The sequence below is a fragment of the Truncatella angustata genome, assembly GCF_020726525.1.
Source record: "Truncatella angustata strain MPI-SDFR-AT-0073 chromosome Unknown BKA67scaffold_1, whole genome shotgun sequence".
In the NCBI taxonomy this organism is placed as follows: domain Eukaryota; kingdom Fungi; phylum Ascomycota; class Sordariomycetes; order Amphisphaeriales; family Sporocadaceae; genus Truncatella; species Truncatella angustata.
Window position 1 is genome coordinate 7,148,131 of NW_025763381.1, and position 17,489 is coordinate 7,165,619.

The 17,489-nt window shown below is 53.7% G+C and overlaps 9 protein-coding genes and 1 non-coding gene across 10 annotated transcripts; 4 read left to right on the forward strand and 6 right to left on the reverse strand.

Annotated features, from left to right (window-relative positions):
• Positions 1-120: 120 nt before the first annotated feature.
• Positions 121-1,410, forward strand: BKA67DRAFT_511606 (cysteine synthase-like protein; the record flags this gene model as incomplete). Its single annotated transcript, XM_046097412.1, has 2 exons — positions 121-265; positions 395-1,410. 2 exons carry the CDS (start codon positions 121-123, stop codon positions 1,408-1,410), a joined length of 1,161 nt encoding a protein of 386 aa, XP_045965216.1.
• Positions 1,411-1,638: 228 nt separating this feature from the next.
• On the reverse strand, positions 1,639-2,957 carry BKA67DRAFT_654228 (uncharacterized protein; the record flags this gene model as incomplete). Its single annotated transcript, XM_046106522.1, has 2 exons — positions 1,639-2,678; positions 2,840-2,957. The coding sequence occupies 2 exons, from the start codon at positions 2,955-2,957 to the stop codon at positions 1,639-1,641; spliced, it is 1,158 nt and encodes a 385-aa protein (XP_045965217.1).
• Positions 2,958-3,378: 421 nt separating this feature from the next.
• Positions 3,379-4,199, forward strand: BKA67DRAFT_654229 (translation protein SH3-like domain-containing protein; the record flags this gene model as incomplete). Its single annotated transcript, XM_046106523.1, has 2 exons — positions 3,379-3,565; positions 3,631-4,199. 2 exons carry the CDS (start codon positions 3,379-3,381, stop codon positions 4,197-4,199), a joined length of 756 nt encoding a protein of 251 aa, XP_045965218.1.
• A 729-nt stretch (positions 4,200-4,928) lies between these two features.
• On the reverse strand, positions 4,929-6,781 carry BKA67DRAFT_75016 (WD40-repeat-containing domain protein). Its single transcript, XM_046109411.1, has 3 exons — positions 6,468-6,781; positions 5,975-6,209; positions 4,929-5,916 (listed from the first exon to the last, which is right to left on the reverse strand). The coding sequence occupies exons 1-3, from the start codon at positions 6,618-6,620 to the stop codon at positions 5,126-5,128; spliced, it is 1,179 nt and encodes a 392-aa protein (XP_045965219.1). The 5' UTR covers positions 6,621-6,781; the 3' UTR covers positions 4,929-5,125.
• A 598-nt stretch (positions 6,782-7,379) lies between these two features.
• On the forward strand, positions 7,380-7,877 carry BKA67DRAFT_654231 (signal recognition particle 9 kDa protein-domain-containing protein; the record flags this gene model as incomplete). Its single annotated transcript, XM_046106524.1, has 1 exon — positions 7,380-7,877. One exon carries the CDS (start codon positions 7,380-7,382, stop codon positions 7,875-7,877), a length of 498 nt encoding a protein of 165 aa, XP_045965220.1.
• A 597-nt stretch (positions 7,878-8,474) lies between these two features.
• Positions 8,475-10,349, reverse strand: BKA67DRAFT_74897 (ribonucleotide reductase). Its single transcript, XM_046109408.1, has 3 exons — positions 10,114-10,349; positions 9,781-10,029; positions 8,475-9,698 (listed from the first exon to the last, which is right to left on the reverse strand). The coding sequence occupies exons 1-3, from the start codon at positions 10,141-10,143 to the stop codon at positions 8,754-8,756; spliced, it is 1,224 nt and encodes a 407-aa protein (XP_045965221.1). The 5' UTR covers positions 10,144-10,349; the 3' UTR covers positions 8,475-8,753.
• Positions 10,350-11,761: 1,412 nt separating this feature from the next.
• BKA67DRAFT_75010 (uncharacterized protein) lies at positions 11,762-13,025 on the reverse strand. Its single transcript, XM_046109410.1, has 3 exons — positions 12,792-13,025; positions 12,509-12,723; positions 11,762-12,440 (listed from the first exon to the last, which is right to left on the reverse strand). Exons 1-3 carry the CDS (start codon positions 12,864-12,866, stop codon positions 11,933-11,935), a joined length of 798 nt encoding a protein of 265 aa, XP_045965222.1. The 5' UTR covers positions 12,867-13,025; the 3' UTR covers positions 11,762-11,932.
• Positions 13,026-13,695: 670 nt separating this feature from the next.
• Positions 13,696-14,529, reverse strand: BKA67DRAFT_531166 (uncharacterized protein; the record flags this gene model as incomplete). Its single annotated transcript, XM_046099344.1, has 2 exons — positions 13,696-13,820; positions 13,878-14,529. The coding sequence occupies 2 exons, from the start codon at positions 14,527-14,529 to the stop codon at positions 13,696-13,698; spliced, it is 777 nt and encodes a 258-aa protein (XP_045965223.1).
• A 1,011-nt stretch (positions 14,530-15,540) lies between these two features.
• On the reverse strand, positions 15,541-15,613 carry BKA67DRAFT_t28. Its single transcript has one exon. It is a non-coding gene; the product is annotated as a tRNA-Val (tRNA).
• A 324-nt stretch (positions 15,614-15,937) lies between these two features.
• On the forward strand, positions 15,938-17,407 carry BKA67DRAFT_550147 (2-dehydropantoate 2-reductase). The gene has a single exon (XM_046101632.1). It carries the CDS (start codon positions 16,003-16,005, stop codon positions 16,984-16,986), a length of 984 nt encoding a protein of 327 aa, XP_045965224.1. The 5' UTR covers positions 15,938-16,002; the 3' UTR covers positions 16,987-17,407.
• Positions 17,408-17,489: the final 82 nt, after the last annotated feature.

Consider the following 17,489-nt stretch of genomic DNA (forward strand, 5'->3'; position numbering starts at 1 on the left):
AGCTAAGAGACAGGACAGTACAGAGCCCCGCCAAAATAGCTTTCTAGCCGAAAGCTATTCCCTCGTTCAGCCTTGGCTCCTGAAGTCAACTTCTTTCCCGCCATCTTCAAGAAGGCAAACATGTCAGCGCCAGCAGTACTTCGGATAGGTGCGAGGAGGTTCGCGACCTCGACGGCACGCCGCGCAGTCGCCGCAGCGAACCCGCCGAGTCCGTATACACTCGGCGTCTCAAAAGCCCAGGGCGTCGCAAAGGGCCTGGTTGGCGGTACGTGGATTTGTCAAAACTCTGTCCCTCTCTTTCTCCCTTTTCAGGGACCCTGTCTCTCCCTTGCACCGCTCACGGACACTCATTCGGCTTGACGACTTTTTGCTGACCTCGTCTTCTCCTGACTAGCAATCGGCAACACCCCCCTGATCCGCCTCAACAAGATCTCGGAGCAGACGCAGTGCGAGGTGCTCGGCAAGGCCGAGTTCATGAACCCCGGGGGCTCCATCAAGGACCGCGCGGCGCTCTACGTGGTGCTGGACGCCGAGGAGAGGGGCCAGCTGCGGCCGGGCGGGACCGTGGTCGAGGGCACGGCGGGCAACACGGGCATCGGGCTGGCGCACGTGTGCCGCTCCAAGGGCTACCGCCTCGTCATCTACATGCCCAACACCCAGTCCCAGGGCAAGATCGACCTGCTGAGGCTGCTCGGCGCCGAGGTCTACCCGGTGCCCGCCGTCGCCTTCGACAACCCGGACAACTACAACCACCAGGCGCGCCGGCACGCCGAGAGGCTCGTCCGCGAGCAGGGCGACGGCGCCGCCGTCTGGACCAACCAGTTCGACAACACGGCCAACCGCCGCGCGCACGTCGAGACGACGGGCCCGGAGATCTGGGCCCAGACCCGGGGCGAGGTGGACGCGTTCACGTGCGCGACGGGGACGGCGGGGACGCTGGCGGGGACGACGCGGTTCCTCAAGGACGCGAGCGGGGGGCGGGTGAAGAGCTTCCTGGCGGACCCGCCGGGGTCGGTGCTGCACTCGTACATCCAGTCCGGGGGCAAGCTGCAGGAGCGCTCGGGGGGCTCCATCACCGAGGGCATCGGGCAGGGCCGCATCACGGACAACCTGGCGCCGGACCTGGGGGACCTCGACGGCAGCCTGCACATCAGCGACGAGAAGAGCATCGAGATGGTGTACCGGTGCCTGGACGAGGAGGGCCTGTACCTCGGCGCCAGCAGCGCGCTCAACGTCGTCGCGGCCAAGGAGGTTGCCGAGAAGCTGGGCCCCGGGCACACCGTGGTCACTATGCTCTGCGACGGCGCATACAGGTATGCCGATCGTCTCTTCAGCCGGAAATGGCTGGAGAGCAAGAAGTTGCTGGACGCCGTGCCGGAGAGCTTGAGGAGGTATATCGTCTTGCCGTAGAAGACGGAAGAACAGGCATATAGATGGACAAGAAAAGATCGGTGCAGTCCCGCTGAAAGCCATGGTTATCGTCATTCTGAGCTAGCGAGCGGTTCAAGATCGTGTATATATATAGATAGAGAATATATGTACAGTGTTGGTATTACACATCTTATTGGCTCTTTCATGTCTGATGGAGAGCAATCGGGTGGTACTATACAATGTCTTCTACTCGTACATTATGGTGGTCTATGAGCTCTCGCCTCCGTAGAACTTCTGATAGACAACCTCGCCTCTTCCGTTCTTTGATTTCTTGGCAGCCTCGCTGATGGCGCTCTCGATTTCACTCTTCAGGGTCCGGGACCGCGATTGCAACTCTGCGGCCAGTGCGGGTTCCGACACGGCCTGCGACGCCAGCTCCAGCCCATGCAACAAGGGAGTCGCCAGTGCCACGAACTTGTTGGCGTCCAGAAGGTAGTCCATGTCTTCCACATAGCGCTCTAGCTGGTGCAGCTTCTTCAAGCCGTGACCGGCAGGCCATAACTTGACGATGGTGCTGGAGAGCCTGTTGACCTTGGCGACCAGCCTCTCCTCCTGCACTCCAGCCTTGACCACCAAAGCCGCAGCCAGGTGAAGGGGGGCCAGGAGAACCTGGGGGTCCCGGTTCAGGGGCAAGTCACCCTCGATCTGCGCCGTCTTCGGTGCATGCGCCTCGTCCTCCAGCAGCTCTACAACCTCCTCGGCCCACCGCAGTGCCTTCTGCGTCTCGGGCCTGCTCCACTCAGCCTCGAGGGCCCTGAGCTGGCAGAAGTGCAGCAGCTCGTTGACCTTCTCGCTCGTGTCTAGTCTGAAGCCAGTCTTCTTGCTGCCCCTGGCCAGCTCGACCAGCTCGTAGACACGGCCCTTCAGGCCGACGATGCGCAGGATCTTGGCGTAGAAGTCGTCGCTCAGGCGGCGGCCGGTGGCGTGAACGCCCTCGAGCAAGGGCCTCAGGTTTGCGAAGTCGTCATCGCTGGCGCCGTCGAACTTCTCGACGGCGGCGACGACGGATTTCCGGGTGTTGGGGATGTCGCCGGAGAAGGGGTTCATGTAGCGGAACTTGGAGAGCTCGCCGTCGATCTCGATAGTGATGGGGTCGACCTGCAGCTTCTTGGCCCATTTGGAGCTGATGATCTTCTTGCGCTGGGCGAGGGTCAGGTAGGAGGGGAGGAGGATCTTCTCGCGGATGGTGGAGAGGGCCGAGTCGAGCTCGGCGGACGAGGTCGGCGTGAAGTGTGTGATTTTTGTTGCTGTTCAGGTGTTGTCAGCATATTTATACATCAATTTATATGTTTATTTATATATTCATATATTTATATATATGTATATGGACAAATGTATGTACATATATAGCACGTGGCATCAAGAGTTGCACGCGTGCAGCTGTTGGGAGAGGGCGGGGGGATCGTACCATTCCTCTGGGCTGTCGAGGTGAAGCTTCGTGATGCATGCTGTGGTATCCTCCGGCCGACGGCCTCGAATGCGCCATTGCCAGTGGTGACGGCGCTCAACACCGTCCTCCTCGACATGATTTTACCGTGTGCGGATTTCGATTGCCAGCTGGTTCAAGCCAATTGCATTCCCTTTGCCTTCCGGGATCTTTACACAAGTACGATTCGCTTCGTTGTTGTCGTTGTCGTTTTCGTTTCGTTTTAACGCCTCGCGGTTGCGCTTTCCCAGAAATTTTGGCCGACTTTAACATCCTTACTAACGTTAACCTAGGTGCTCAAGTGGCAGTCGCGCGCGGCCGGCAGAAGGGGTGGCAGCGGGGTGACAAGGACTGTCTGGTCGCGTTTTTGGTGGTCTGACGGCCCGGAACAACATTTTGCTTTTAGCTCCGACTGGCTCCCTGGGAATTTGAATTGAAGCTTGTGAGGGTCCTCGGGCAATTTCTCGACCACTTCCCAGACAGATGGGGAAGACCAGCTTCGATCCGACCCGACCATCACGATGAATTGCTCAGCTGCAGTGAGACGGCCACTCGGGCCCGTCAAGACCCTCCTGCGACAAAGCCGCCAGCAGAGGGTCCTGTTCCGGCGCTCAATGGCCACCGAGACCGTCACACCTACCACAGACGCAGCCGCAGCAGGCTCGATACCACCGCCCGGCCTCGCGACGAGGACACCACAGAGATTCCGTACGCTGACCGTTGCCATCGCCGAGCAGCACTTGACCTTTCTTCTTCTGACACGTGCCAAACAGACGTAATCCCATCCAACAACCCCGCCAAGCCCATCCGCACCGCCTTCGCCGTCTACGCACCGCCGCCCTCGGCCCGGGCGGCGCACCCCTCGCCCCTGGTCTCGTACCACGCGCAGCAGATCCGGCGCCTCGACCGCACCGGCGCCCGCACCCAGCTCTTCAGCAAGAAGAACCCGGACGCCGCCAAGGTGGGCGACGTGCTGCAGGTGTCGTCGAGCCGCGGCGAGCCCTTCGCCGGCGTCTGCCTGTCCATCCGCCGCGCCGGCGTCGACACGGCCATCCTGCTGCGCAACACCCTCTTCAAGACGGGCACCGAGATGTGGTACAAGATCTACAGCCCCACCGTCCAGGGCATCGAGATCATCTGGAGGCGGCCCAAGCGCGCCAGGAGGGCCAGGCTGACCTTCATGCGCCAGCCCCGCCACGACATGGGCAACGTCGAGCACCTGGTCGACGCCTGGCGCAAGGCGAGGAACGTCTTCAGTAGCAAGTCGCAGAAGGGCGGCCAGAAGGGCGGCAGGGGCGGTGGCGGTGGCGGAAGGCCCAGCCAGGGACGCGGCAAGAGGTAGAGCGAGAAGGGGCACAGCAAACGAGTGTATTTTCAGTACTAAAACACGTTGGCTCGACGAGTCGACATGCTGATGTGATGTACGAGATGAAGATAGGAGACCAACCGCTGCTCGGACAAAGCAGTAATCATTACGGCGTTGGCATGTAGCATATCCGTGTATAGAACTGTACTATAATGGACACCTTAAACATGGCCAGAAAGAAGCGGCCATTGAATTTTTCAGTCAATGAAGAACGAGCCGAAGGATGCATGTCTTAGCTTTCCAACCATGTCCTCGAGACAAGCAGATGAGAACGCGTGGGCACAGGAGAATTATAGCATATAGGTTTCTCTTTTCAAGTGACCGTTTTCCCCATTGCGAACGCCATTGCTATGCCGAATGAGGGTATCAATAGTTCCGATGCTGCCACAGATCTTTCCAGTTTCTTCTGTTGTATCTTCCTCATTGAACACCCCCCTTGGTTTCTAAATATGATAACTACCACCTTTCACACTGACAGCATGCGGGATTTTGGAAGAAAGTGCAATTAGAAAGCCTTCTTGTGTAAGCCGCTTCGCCAAAATAGTCTGTTGTGACCTGGCTCGCTTCTGGCTTTCTGCCCTTTGGAGGCCGTTTTAATGGCCATGGTATTGCTGCACACCGGCAGGGTGCTTGTTGTTGAAATCAACTCAAGATCGCTATAATCTGACCTGCGGCCGTCCTACAATATGGTAGATATTCGTGAGATAGTTGATCTGGATTCCTTGCGACCGCTCTAATTGTAAGGCGGAATTGGCCATGAGCTCGCCATTCTTGGCGCCGCCTCTGTGCCTGTGAATGATGCTGGATGGCTCTATGGGGAGTTCAAGTCTCCATGGCGTGAACAGGTCATAATTCCGCATTAGCTGAAGATCTTCTCCGCTAATCGTCCGTCACCCCGAGATCTACGCATGGGGGTCGGGCAGCCAGAAAACGACTTCCTGATCCGCAGTTGCAAGGAAGTTGAAGCGTGGACTGAAGGCGACCACAGATGCCGGCCGTTCGCTATCGATAATATGGACAGGCTCCAAAGTCTTGTCCTCGTCCACCTGACCAAGCGTGTCCCAGATGAGTAGCTTGTTGTTCGCCCCTCCACCAACAACATATCGGCCATCTGGACTGAAGCCGCAGTCGCCACTGCCCTCAACATTGCTCGAGCTTCCGGCCGAGGCTCCATTAACGCCCGACTCCTCGCCCGCTGCTAGTCTCCGAGTGCCACCATTCGGTTTGTGCAGGTATGCTCGCAAGGTACCCTCAAATGCGTCGATCAAGAAGTGGCCATTTCCCTTGGTGCCCAGAAGGAGGTTCTTGCCGTCATTGGAGAACTCCAGCTTTGTCCAACCCTTCAAGACATAGGCCGCATCTGCGAAGGCGCATGTCTCGCCAATGTCGAACGTGTTAAACGGTGCCCTGTCAAAGTTTCTATGGTCGTAGAGCAGAATCTGGCCGCTGTTGGGGGAGCCTATCGCAAAGACCTGGCCGCTCGGGTCCCAGGCCGACAGGTATGGTGTGTTGAGGTTCAGTATTCCCGTCGCATTCTTGGTGCTGGCGTTCCACAACCGGACGGTGTTGTCCTTGCTACAAGATATGAAGTCGTCGTGTCCCGGGTGCATAGCCAAGGAAGTCACGGCTGCTTCGTGGCCTTCAAAATATCTTATAAAGGCGTTGTCGTGTGTCGTCAAGTACCGTATCGCATCTGTCAACTCGTCAGCACACGGTCCGGAGCCTCAACTAGGCGCTAGACAGTACGGCACCATTGACTTTTGTACTGGCATATACTACGCTCGAGCTGTTGTGTGTGAACTTGGCGAGTTTGACTCCGTACTTTTTGCTTAGTAGCTGCTTCTCGTGCCGGCCCTCACGGACTTTGTAAATCTGAATCGTATCGTCGCTCTCCGAAGTCATGAGAAGCTCGCCAGGATCATCGTAGTCAAGACTGAGAATATACGGCTGCGGGCGGCCATCCTTAATGTCATCGCGCCTGAATAGCTGTTCATTGTCAGAAGCTGGCACGGCCGTACTCTCTGGGCCGGAACTCTTGGGAGTTGCAAGTGCAAAAGCAGGGGGCGTCGGAGGAGACTCGTCAAGATCAGGGAGGATGAGACTGTTCTTGAGCGGAGAGCTCTCCTTGGGGGCATGAGGTCGCACACTGGCTGCAGTGATGTACGTCTTTGTGGGTGAAGACTTCTTCATATGCGACAGACCTTGCTGCGACAGTGGTTGGTCCAGGAAGGGGCGCGGTGGTACCTTTGTTGGCCTGAAGCCGGATATCACATCCGTGACCGTGGAGGTGCTTGGCAGGTTGTTGCCCAGGGTTCGGGTTATGTTGAGTGAGGTTGAGGGGGTGCCGTTCGCTGGCGACGATTCAGGGCCGTCCAAGTCCATGGGTGTAGACGCCATGGCGAATGGGGTCGCGCTCGACGACCTGTACAACTATAGCAAGGCGTCGTTCAGCGATGCTGGCATTGAGCCAACCAACCGTGTTGTGGGCGAGCCTGGCGACAAGCTGTGCTGCGTCAATGGTTGCAGTGTTGCGATGGATGAAGAAGTAAACAAATGTCGACGAGGCTCCAAAGCAGCCTGGTAAAGAAGGTACAGAAGGTGTGTACTGTACAGCAGCACCTAAGGTTGACTGAAGTTAGGTTAGTCGAGGCTGGCGTTAAATTCCAATGGCGGGGTTAGATGCTCCAGCTCCAAGTCTCCGGTCTCCTCTTGGTAGTTGATGAGAAAGAAGCTGAAATGTCCAACTGGTTCCAGTAGGTTACGAGATACTTGGTACGCTATGCTATACAGTGCTACCGCTGTACAGCACACAAGGGATAGAGACAACAAGCGCTGGGAGCCGTCCAGATCCCCGCGGAATTGGGGCAGTAAAGAAAAAGCTCCCAACCCCACCAAACATCGGTCCCAGGTTTTGTCTAAAGTCCTTACGGAGTAACGTTAGAGGTAGCAGCAAAGTGCCAAAAATCGGCGCACTTTATCCCTTCTTCAATCCATCGCATGGGAAAGAGAAGCCCCCCTTGAACCCACACTCGCACGGCCAACTACAGCATCCCCGTAGGCCCCTTCGACATTCTTCCCAACCACAGCGCAGCCAACAGGCCGATCAGAACACCATCATCATCACAATAGCCTGCAGGGCGCCCCAGAACCAGAACAATGCCCTATTACGCCACCGCCGACGAGTGGCTGCGGCAATCGCAACTGCTGCTCCAGGCACGGCCGAGCACCACCAGAATCACCACAGCCTACTCGATAAAGCCGGCACCCCCCCACCGCAAGAAGGCCGCCGCAAAGGAAGAAGGAGCCCCCGCCGCCACACCATCCGAGCCCAAGCCGCCCCGCGGCCGCCTCGTCCTCAAGACCTTTGACCCCAAGACGGGCACCACCCTCAAGTACAAGACCACCAAGGCCGCCGAGGTGTCGCGCCTCATCACGAGTCTGGGAAAGCTGGGGAGGCCCATGGCCGGGCTGCCCGAGCTGAAGGAGGACCCCGTCGTCTCCGAGGCCCCCGAGAGCGGCACCGGGACGCCTGCTGCCGAGAAGGTTGAGCCGGTGGCAGCGAAGGCGGGTGCGGGTGCGGGCGCACCGCCCCAGGCACAGCAGGGTGGCGGCGGCGCCGGTGGAAAGGGCAAGAAGAAGAAGGGCAAGCGATGAACAAACAATCGGGATGCGAACCTGGTAGGGACTGCGTTTGGAGCGAGCGAGGCTCTCTCAGCAGCCATCTCAAGCATGGACCAGCCAAGAAGGGGACGGCCATCATGCTGGCGGACAACAATTTGAGGTTAGGGGGAATCCAAAAACTGAGAGCAGAGGCGGCATCTAGGCATAGCAAAGGCGTTCGGGGGAATTTGGGCATCTGCCGAAATCGTCGGGCACATGAAGAAGGAGAGATGCGACACGAAATACTGCTCATACTGGATAGCTGCACTGGCATTAGAATTTGGTACTCATACAGCTTTGTCCAGGAAAGGCATCTGTTCATGTTTCAAAAAGGCCAAGAGTCACGAGAACTTGGTCGCATGGCCCCCTGAATGGGCCACAACTTGAACACGGCAGACAATCAGCTACGGTCAAAAATATCACGTCACAAAATGCAGTCCAACACAAATAGATTCGGTTCATCATCTCTGCAATTATTCACCAAGTGCGACAGTACACTTCCATATCCTATACGTGATCTCATTTTCCATCTTCCCCGTACCATGGATTCCTGTATGCGCCGACCGTCCGCTCCTATACCCAGAAGCCGGTCGAAGAAACCGTATCATAAAACCCCTCAACGCCAAAATTGTACCAAAGTAAAACATGTGCTGCGTGCGACCAACTATAAACATAAATGACTTAAGAGATGCGAGTAGATCGAGATCAGGTTGCAACCGGATTGCTCGCTCGTCCTCTAATGCCATGCAGGAGTAGGGATAGACAAAAAAGAAGCGCCAGGCCAAATATACACAAGAGCGGTGTTCTATCGGGATAGTAAGGGGTATCGAGAGAGAGAGAAGGGAACAGCAATGACTTGGGATGAGACGTTTAAAAGTCATCATCGAAGCTGAAGTCACCACCGTTGTCGTTCTCCTTGGGCGACTCCTCAACGACGGGCTTCTTGGTGCTGTTCATGACACCAGCCTTCTGGTAGTCACCGACACGCTTCTCGAAGAAGTTGGTCTTGCCGCCAAGAGAGATGTTCTCCATGAAGTCGAAGGGGTTGGAGGAGCGCCAGACCTTCTCGTTGCCGAGGGCGACGAGAAGACGGTCGGCGACGAACTCAATGTACTGCTTCATGAGGTTGGCGTTCATGCCGAGAAGAGCGCAAGGCAGGGCCTCGGTCAAGAACTCCTGCTCGATGTTGACAGCATCGACAATGATCTCTTGGATGAGCTCCTTGCTGGGGCGGTTCTTCAAGTGGGAGAAGAGCAGGCAGGCGAAGTCCGTGTGCAGACCCTCATCGCGGGAGATGAGCTCGTTGGAGAAGGTCAGGCCGGGCATCAAACCACGCTTCTTCAACCAGAAGATGGAGGCGAAAGCACCGCTGAAGAAGATACCCTCGACCGCAGCAAAGGCGATGAGGCGCTGAGCAAAGGTGGACTTGGTGTCGGTGATCCACCGCAGTGCCCAGTCGGCCTTCTTGCGGATGCAGGGAATGTTGTCAATGGCGTTGAAGAGGTAGGTGCGCTGGGCGGGCTCCTTGATGTAAGTGTCAATGAGCAGCGAGTATGTCTCGGAGTGGATGTTCTCCATCATGATCTGGAAGCCGTAGAAGCAGCGAGCCTCAGGAATCTGAACCTCTCCACTGAAGCGCTCAACAAGGTTCTCGTTGACGATGCCATCAGAGGCAGCAAAGAAGGCCAAGATGTGGGAGATGAAGTACTGCTCATCCTCGTTCAGCTTGTTGTTCCAGTCGTGCAAGTCCTTGGACAAGTCAATCTCTTCGGCAGTCCAGAAGGAAGCCTCGGCCTTCTTGTACATTTGCCAGATCTAGATGAGGTCAGGTTAGCCTCTGGCGCGTCACGATGCCACTATACGCGTGAGAGACGCGTCGGGGAAGGACCCCACTAACCTCGTGGTACTTGATGGGAAAGAGGACGAATCTCTGAGCATTCTCCCGCAAAAGAGGCTCGTCGGCTTCGTCTGGCTTGATCGTGGGAGCCAGCGCCTTTGCAACGTCCTCCTTGGATGCCTCGATGGTGGGCTTTGGTGTCTCAATCTCGAGGGGCGCATCGGCATCGAAGGGAGCGTTCTCCTTTCCGGCAAAGTCGATCTTCTTGACAGGAGACTCCATCTTCAAGGAATCCAGGGCGGATGCAGCCTGCGAAGTAATGCATGTCAGTTGTCACGACTCTCTTTTTCTGGCGCCAGGTGGCGCGTCAGTGCGTCGACGTCATGTACATACCTGCTTGGAGGGAGTGATCTCAACAGCCATTGCGATTGACAGGTATCTGTGATGCGGATTGAATTGGTTATGCAGAAGCGAGAACGGCAGTGTTTCGTGACTCAAAGACTACTGCAGGGATTGTGTCGCGTCTTTAAGAGTTGTGGTAAAGTGGTTGAGTTGAGACCGGCGAGAATTGGTTTCTCTACTCTAGTGTGTCGGCAAGGCCTTTTAAGTAGCCCAGACGCGTGAAAATCACACAAAAGACAAAGACGCGACTCCCTGTAATGGCTCGGTAGCACGGAGTACCACCCCACCAGCCACCGATTTCGCGAATTTCACGCGTTGACCAGGGGAACCTCACCTACTGCAATCCGTAGTGTTTGAATCAAGACAAACGGAGATCTAGCTCTCCACCGGGCTTGCCCAGATTCGTCGCAGGATTGCCTGTTTAATGGGCAGAGCTGGGCCGAGCTGGGCAGAGCTCGTCCATTACTTTCGTATACTGAATGGAGTCCAGCTCCACTGCCGAAGCACACTTAAACAAGTCAACAACAAGAACACGGTTGATGCTCATATTCAATCATATGCAAGGCTGAGTGGTAGGACATGCAGGGTTCTATCCGTCTCTTCATTGTCAAAGGATGCCCGCCCGCTTCTCCTTCTGCTTGCACACGGCAGTCTCATACTCTGTTTGAGAATTTCCTCCCAGTTTCCCACTCAACGCGCTCGGTCCTGACACTCAAGATTGCGGGTTAGAGCCGCTTGGCGTATCCGAGTACGTAAAGCCAGAGCAGGGGTCGAGAGGGTCGCCGGCGTTCCCAGCGCGACCCAACACGACCAGGTAGGCTTTCGATCTGATAAACAATTTCTGAAGACTCCACGTTGGGTGTCAAATTGCTCATCGCTTGCTCGGAATTACGGATTAAGCCACCAAAGTGCTTGGGTAAAGCTGATAAACCGCTTATTGATGATGATGGTATAGTGGAGCACACAGTTATCAGATCGTGCTAGTGAAACTTCTAGCCGCAAACGCGCTCCAGAATAGCCAGGCGCGTCGCTTTTGCTAAATGGAATCATCCTCGAAAGATGACGAGGTTATGGGTTCCAAGATTTGAGTGAGTAAACACTGATTAATCTAAGTTAGCGATTTTCATGCGTTCATCACGACCCAAATTACTGGTTGATCGTGTGTTCCATGAAGCCAGGGTGCGTCAAACTGTAAATAACATCACCAAAGAGAACCTCACTAACCTTGGAGAGCATCATCCGTGTCTATACATTGGGATCGAAGAAGCTGTCTCTACCTCCACATGATGCTCAACTTAATGCCCTCCTCGAATATATACGTGATGCGGCGGAACATTCCACGGCCTGCATACGTACTGCGCAGACCAAGATGTTCCAACCAACAACCATTTCAAATGTCTCTTGCTATGTACCACTTCCGCTATGTTTTCCATATGAATAGATTAAAGTTGGAGCTTGGGAACTGGTAATTGACCGGACTTAATATCCTCCCACAAGGCGAGTGCTAATAACTGTGCTACATAATGGTATCATACAAATTCAAACCCTCATTACACCATAACCCATTTCTCATCTCATTATGCGTTCGTAAAATACGTACAATCGGGATCTTAACCCAACAATGGTGACAAAATGACCGTCACGTTTCCCCGCCCGTCTCGTTCAGATCAGCCCTGCACCGTCAAGCAGAAAGGTTCAGGCATAGAACCCACCACGCTTGGGGTCAGTGGTTGGGACGGAAGAGATGGTCCAGCCAGACGATTCACTGGAGTGTTGCCACTGGCATATCTTTGGAAGGCGAATGTGCTCGCTATCCACGGCGAGTCGACTTTCTTGTGGGAGGCTGAGTTGCAACACCCGACTCTTCATCCGCGCGGCGGCTCCTGCCAAACCATCCACCACCAGCGCGTCGGTCGTCGCGAACCCGAGCCTCGGTGGGCCGTGGCGGCATAGCGGGAGCTGAATCAACGCCGGATTCTTGGGCTCGGCGGCCACTTCGTCTGTTCTCCGGTCCTTCCTGCAGTCGGTCGAACTCATCAGGATCGCTAGGATCGATTTCGGGAATGGGTAGACCACTTCGGCGGAGATTCTGCTGTCCCTGCTTGCGCAAGTGCTCTTCTAGATAGATGGCGTTGCGGCAATTGGCCTTGATAATGGCATCAAAAACGTCACCAAGGAATGGGATGAGGCCAATGACCAAATCCAGACACGCCCAAAACCACATCTTCAGCACAAGTCCGGATGGGAGGCCACCATCTACCTTCTTAGCTGAGTTGATTACCATAACAGCCATGAAGAAGTCAACAGCATCACCCGCACTATTGTGTCAACAGTTAGCTCGCAGTCGTGGGGAGGAAAAAAGAAGAAGAAAAAGGCCTTGACTTACAAGGGGACTAGACCAATGACGCTGCTCCAGCCAAATCGTATGCCGGCAATACTGAACAGACTCAAATCCAGTTTATAGGCTCTTCTTTTGACCTTGTTGAGGATCTGTGCATCGTGTTCAGATATGCCCGGTGGGAGGGCTCTCTTGACTTTCTTTGTCTTTCCCGAAGGTTTGCCATCGAGTCTCGTTGCGGGAACAGTTTCGAATAGGGGGTCCTACAGCCAGCCAAAACAAAACAAAATGTTACTTTTGCCACAAACGGAACACTGTATTGACCACTTACCTTAGCTCCCCATTTGTTCTCCAATGATTCGCCAAGGATCTTGGAGCTGATCTTCTTTGCAATGAAGGCTGCCATCTGAAGGATGAGTAGACGGAGAGACGAGAGGCGGATCTCCTGTTAGGACGCCGGACTCCAAAAGCGAACCAATTCAATAGCCTTGGGTTGTACGTGGGGATATGCGAGAGTAGCTATTGGGTTTCAGAAACAACTGATTTCTTTACTCAATCAAGGCCAGTCGCAAAACAAACAAAAAAAGTTAGACCTTGGCAGAAGAAAGCAGACTTATGTACCAAGTATGTAGATCAGGGAAAACGATAAATTCGAATGACGACGGGCGCCATTGGTAGCACCAGCACACCGTTCTCACGTTGCACCATCAGGTTTTGGAGTGTCATTACCCCCAGGCCTCCGACAACTCAGACCCCGATGATGTCAAACTGCCGCATCCTGCATTGAGAACCAAGCTTAAATGGCCTGGAACCAGGGGCTACCTTGGCTAGCTAGCTGGCTGGCTGGCTGACTGGCTGGCTAGCTGGCTACAGTAGCGAAGTGGTTGTGGCTGAGTCGCCAACTGTGGCGTTGCCAGTGCTCCACGCCTTACCAATTACACCCAAACTGCCGGTGCAGTGTAACACTTGCAATTCTGCACTTCTGCACTTCTGCAATTCTCATTGCAACTGAGCTAGCTACCGAGACGTTACTCGGGCAAGCATGCATGCCCACAGCAGAAAACAAACGGTCGCGGCATCGCTGGATATGTACATATGTAGATTACTGATCGACATCCGGCCACTGTCGATCTCAAATAATCTCCACATCTGAGCATCGTTGAGCGTTCCAGAATTCTCCTTGCATCATGCCATGCACATAACATGCACCCAACAACTCCTGTTGATTCGACAAGTTAGCGGGCCTTATCACGATCAAAGGGCAATTTGCTGCCTTTGTAGAGCATAATCTTGTCTCCAATTTGAGTTTTGGTAGGTACCAGTGCAAGCAACCCGCATTGTGTCCAGACCAGCTTTCGACCTATCCAATATTTCTGCCAAGGCATTGAGCTTGTTCATTTGATCTTCTGATTTCTACCTGGTCCAAACACCTCTATCAACGACTGCCGGAGTTTCGAGGCATCTGCACTCTCGTTATCTTTGTTCTTCGACTGAGCGAAGTTGTACGCGCGCCGGCATAAGTTTAGCGCGGCCATGTGCTCATCGAGGAGAGAGCATGATTCTTCAGGACCCTCAGGCATATCTACTAGCCTGCTTGACCAGACAGGGGCCCATGAAGGGAAATTTCCTATGGTAGCAGCAGTTTTCAACTGGTCCACTAGATAAGTCACAGACAGAATATCCAGGTTCCGTAAAACCATACATATAGCAGTCGCTGTTCTTATGATAGTTTCAACGCACGTTGTCTCGCGGCCGTACTCAATACTATAACCTGCGTTGCACAGTACCGTGAGTTCATCGCCTTGCACCATTCCTAGCACACTGTATACATGGTCCTTAGAATGAGTTGCGAACGATGGTCGAAACTCATCAAGCAAATGCAGCAAATTCACGTTGACATGGTTGTTTCCGAGTCGTTGCCGTGTCCTATACTCCATGATCTGTGACGAAGACCATGCCGCTGACATATGTCCTCGATATCTGAGATCGGGCGTCGACGTGGTGGAAGGGACCAATCCCAAGAAAAGAGAATCCAGGTCGAAAAGTGTTTCTCCGCACATGAAGATCATATCCGCGGGAAGGCAGGCCTCCTGAATTAATCAGACTCGACTCTAACATCCCCCTGCACAATGGGTTCTGCGAAGTTATCTGCCATGAGCCTGAGACAATCCTGCTCCCGAGTACTTTTTCCCTGAAGCGAGAGCTGTTGGCAAAAAATACTTCGCCATTATACGCACGACTTTCGGCGTATCGTCTGGTGTCATGGCGTCTACTGCTGAGCTGATATCGGTAAACTTTGGTTTGCCTCCAGGCCAACAAAATATTTCACACCAGCCAGTCCATAGCCGACAGGGGAGATGGCATACATATGATTCACCACAAATATCTGCAGCCCCATCCTCAGAGGCTACCAACATATCTAGGAGCACAAGACATGATAATCGGCATCCAAATGGACACTGGAAGACGCTGATTGGTGTTCAAAACGACATAGTGGACTGACGTGGCCAATGAACCGTTGCCTTTATCGGCCAACATACATTGTGCATGCTACTGAAGGCTGTGTGTTGCAGCTTGCGTGCTGAGAAAATATGTGATCGGGCCGGACCTGCCGCTTGGCGCCAAAGCAATAATACCAGGGATAATTCCAACATCTATTGATGACTCCCAAGAGGTGTGAGTAAGCCTTGCTTGCCCTACAGCCCTGCTAAACAGCACCACAGTGACTCGGCGGTTCGGAGCACTGTCGACGCAACTGAACTGCGAGATGGGTTCGGATACCAACAGTCTCTCAGGGTCCTACACCGTCTCTCACAAATAGAACCACGGCTTGATACCCTGTATCATACACATCCTGCCTTATTGTCACCTATAGCCAGCAGGTCCATCATAATAAGCGTTGGCAATAGGTTTTGCCGGTGTGATCTGTCGCAGTGTAAAAACCAATAATGTGTTTTATCAAGCATAGGAGGTTGATGTCGCCATTTGCTGAACTGCGCTATATTGGTACCAAAGCTATCACACCAACCCCCCAAAAAAGGCATCTTCAATCATGCAAGAATTGCAGCAATGCTCAAAAATGACGCCGCCCGGGCTCGAACCGGGGACCTCTTGTGTGTGAGACAAGCGTGATAACCACTACACCACGGTGCCATTGATATTTTCGAGGTTATTATGCGCTATGTCGTAAATTGTTGTAGGAGTTCGCAACCATTCATCATGTAGTGGTGGTCGTATGGATCGCGCCGACAAGAAAATGTCCTATGTGTTGCCAAAGCACCCGTGCATCCATATCATATTAAACACGCTCCGAAAGAGTCCCACAGGATAAAAGCACGAGTTGTTCGTATTTGATTCCAATCCAGAGTTCGTTGTTGGCTTGGTTGTTCCAAGCCCGTTATGTATTACAACATGTGGGGGCGTGGGGCATGTGCACACTGCCTGCAGCTCGAGAAACGAGATCGGAGCTCGCCCCGAGTGAGGATACAGTGTAGTACAAGGGCTCGCCGGTCACTTGGAAACTCGGTGATCAAATCGTCAGAATGGCGCCCCGTGTGTTGGTGTTTGGCACCGGTAGTATCGGAACAGTCTACACCTGGGTTCTCTCTCAGGCCGTTCCTGCCGCCAATATCGCAGCTATATGTCGCTCCAACTACGAGGAGGCATCGAAGAATGGCTTCACGCTGAACTCAAGTCATTGGGGTGAGAAGCTCAATGTGAAGCCAGCGATATTCAAAAGTGTCAGTGATGCAGTCGCTGCAAGCCCTGGGCAGCCATTCGATTATATCCTCGTATGCAGCAAAGCTCTGCCCACAAATCCATCTACGGCGGATATCATCAAGCCAGCCGTATCTCCAGGTACCACAGTTGTGTTGATACAGAACGGCATTGGAATAGAAGAGGAATACCACAGATTGTTCCCCAATAACCCCCTCCTGAGTACAGTGGTATATCTCCCCGCGACACAAGTTAGCCCCGGAGTTGTGCAACACAAGGAAATCGAGCTCTTGCATGTGGGCACATTTCCCGCAGATGCTCCCAAGACGGCCAAAGACGCAGCAAGAGCATTCGTGGATCTCCTCGGCTCAGCAGGCGCCACGGCTGAACTACACGATGATGTCCAAGGGGAGAGATGGTCCAAGTTGTTGGTCAACACGTCATGGAACCCGATATGCGCCCTGACGAGGTTACGGGACAGGCAGTTCATAGACGTTAATGGGGATGTTCTACCGTTCATAAAAGACGTCATGATGGAGATTGCGTCAGTTGCGCAGGCGTATGGATACAATAAGATCGACGAGGAGTTGGTTGATTTCCAAATCGGTCGGGCTGCGAAGCGAGACTTGCCAGGTGTCCAGCCGTCCATGTTGGCTGACACATTCGCCTCAAAGAATATCGAGGTGGATGCTATTGTTGGAAACGTGGTCAAGTTGGCGAAGCTGAAAGACATCAGAGTGCCTGTACTGCGTACTATATACTTGCTGGCTTGTGGACTGGATCAGAGCCTAGGGATGGACAAGTCTTAGTTCTACTATAGCCTCCCTTGGAATGATGGCTAACTGGCTGACTGGAATGATTCCTCCATACAATTAACACATAATCCACATATTCTTTGTGTGCTTATCTACGACCCAATAGGCCAACAAGATTATAGGTACTTGGTGTGGATATGCTGAATAGGTTTTTCCTTCTTCTTTTCTTATTCTTTCCTTTTCTTCTTTTTTGACCGAATTACCATCACAGACCGCACGAACTGTTTCGTTGTATTTATGTTTCCATTTCATGCAATCAACAAAAACTCATGCATTGCGATTAATACACATAGAAGTAAGTGACCACTAGCTAGGCTTGTCTCTACAGGTCAAGACACGCTCCTTAATCTGCGCCAAAGGGAGTGTTATCCAGGTACTACGTTTGGAGTGTCTTTCGGAATCAGCTATGAAGAAGTCGTTAGGTTAGAAAAAATATTCATTAGTGTGTATAGGTACTTGTCATGAATTTCCCGGAAGCATCTACTCCAAATAGCTAG

Coding starts and splice junctions, on each gene's coding strand:
- BKA67DRAFT_75010 (XM_046109410.1), bottom strand. CDS start 12,866: ATGGCAGCCTTCATTGCAAAGAAGATCAGCTCCAAGATCCTTGGCGAA. Junction 12,724..12,791: donor AGAACAAATGGGGAGCTAAG/GTAAGTGGTCAA, acceptor GGCTGGCTGTAG/GACCCCCTATTCGAAACTGT. Junction 12,441..12,508: donor GTCATTGGTCTAGTCCCCTT/GTAAGTCAAGGC, acceptor TTGACACAATAG/TGCGGGTGATGCTGTTGACT.
- BKA67DRAFT_75016 (XM_046109411.1), bottom strand. CDS start 6,620: ATGGCGTCTACACCCATGGACTTGGACGGCCCTGAATCGTCGCCAGCG. Junction 6,210..6,467: donor CCGGCTTCAGGCCAACAAAG/GTACCACCGCGC, acceptor GACAATGAACAG/CTATTCAGGCGCGATGACAT. Junction 5,917..5,974: donor TGCCAGTACAAAAGTCAATG/GTGCCGTACTGT, acceptor ACGAGTTGACAG/ATGCGATACGGTACTTGACG.
- BKA67DRAFT_74897 (XM_046109408.1), bottom strand. CDS start 10,143: ATGGCTGTTGAGATCACTCCCTCCAAGCAG. Junction 10,030..10,113: donor AGATCACTCCCTCCAAGCAG/GTATGTACATGA, acceptor ATTACTTCGCAG/GCTGCATCCGCCCTGGATTC. Junction 9,699..9,780: donor TTCCCATCAAGTACCACGAG/GTTAGTGGGGTC, acceptor GACCTCATCTAG/ATCTGGCAAATGTACAAGAA.
- BKA67DRAFT_550147 (XM_046101632.1), top strand. CDS start 16,003: ATGGCGCCCCGTGTGTTGGTGTTTGGCACCGGTAGTATCGGAACAGTC.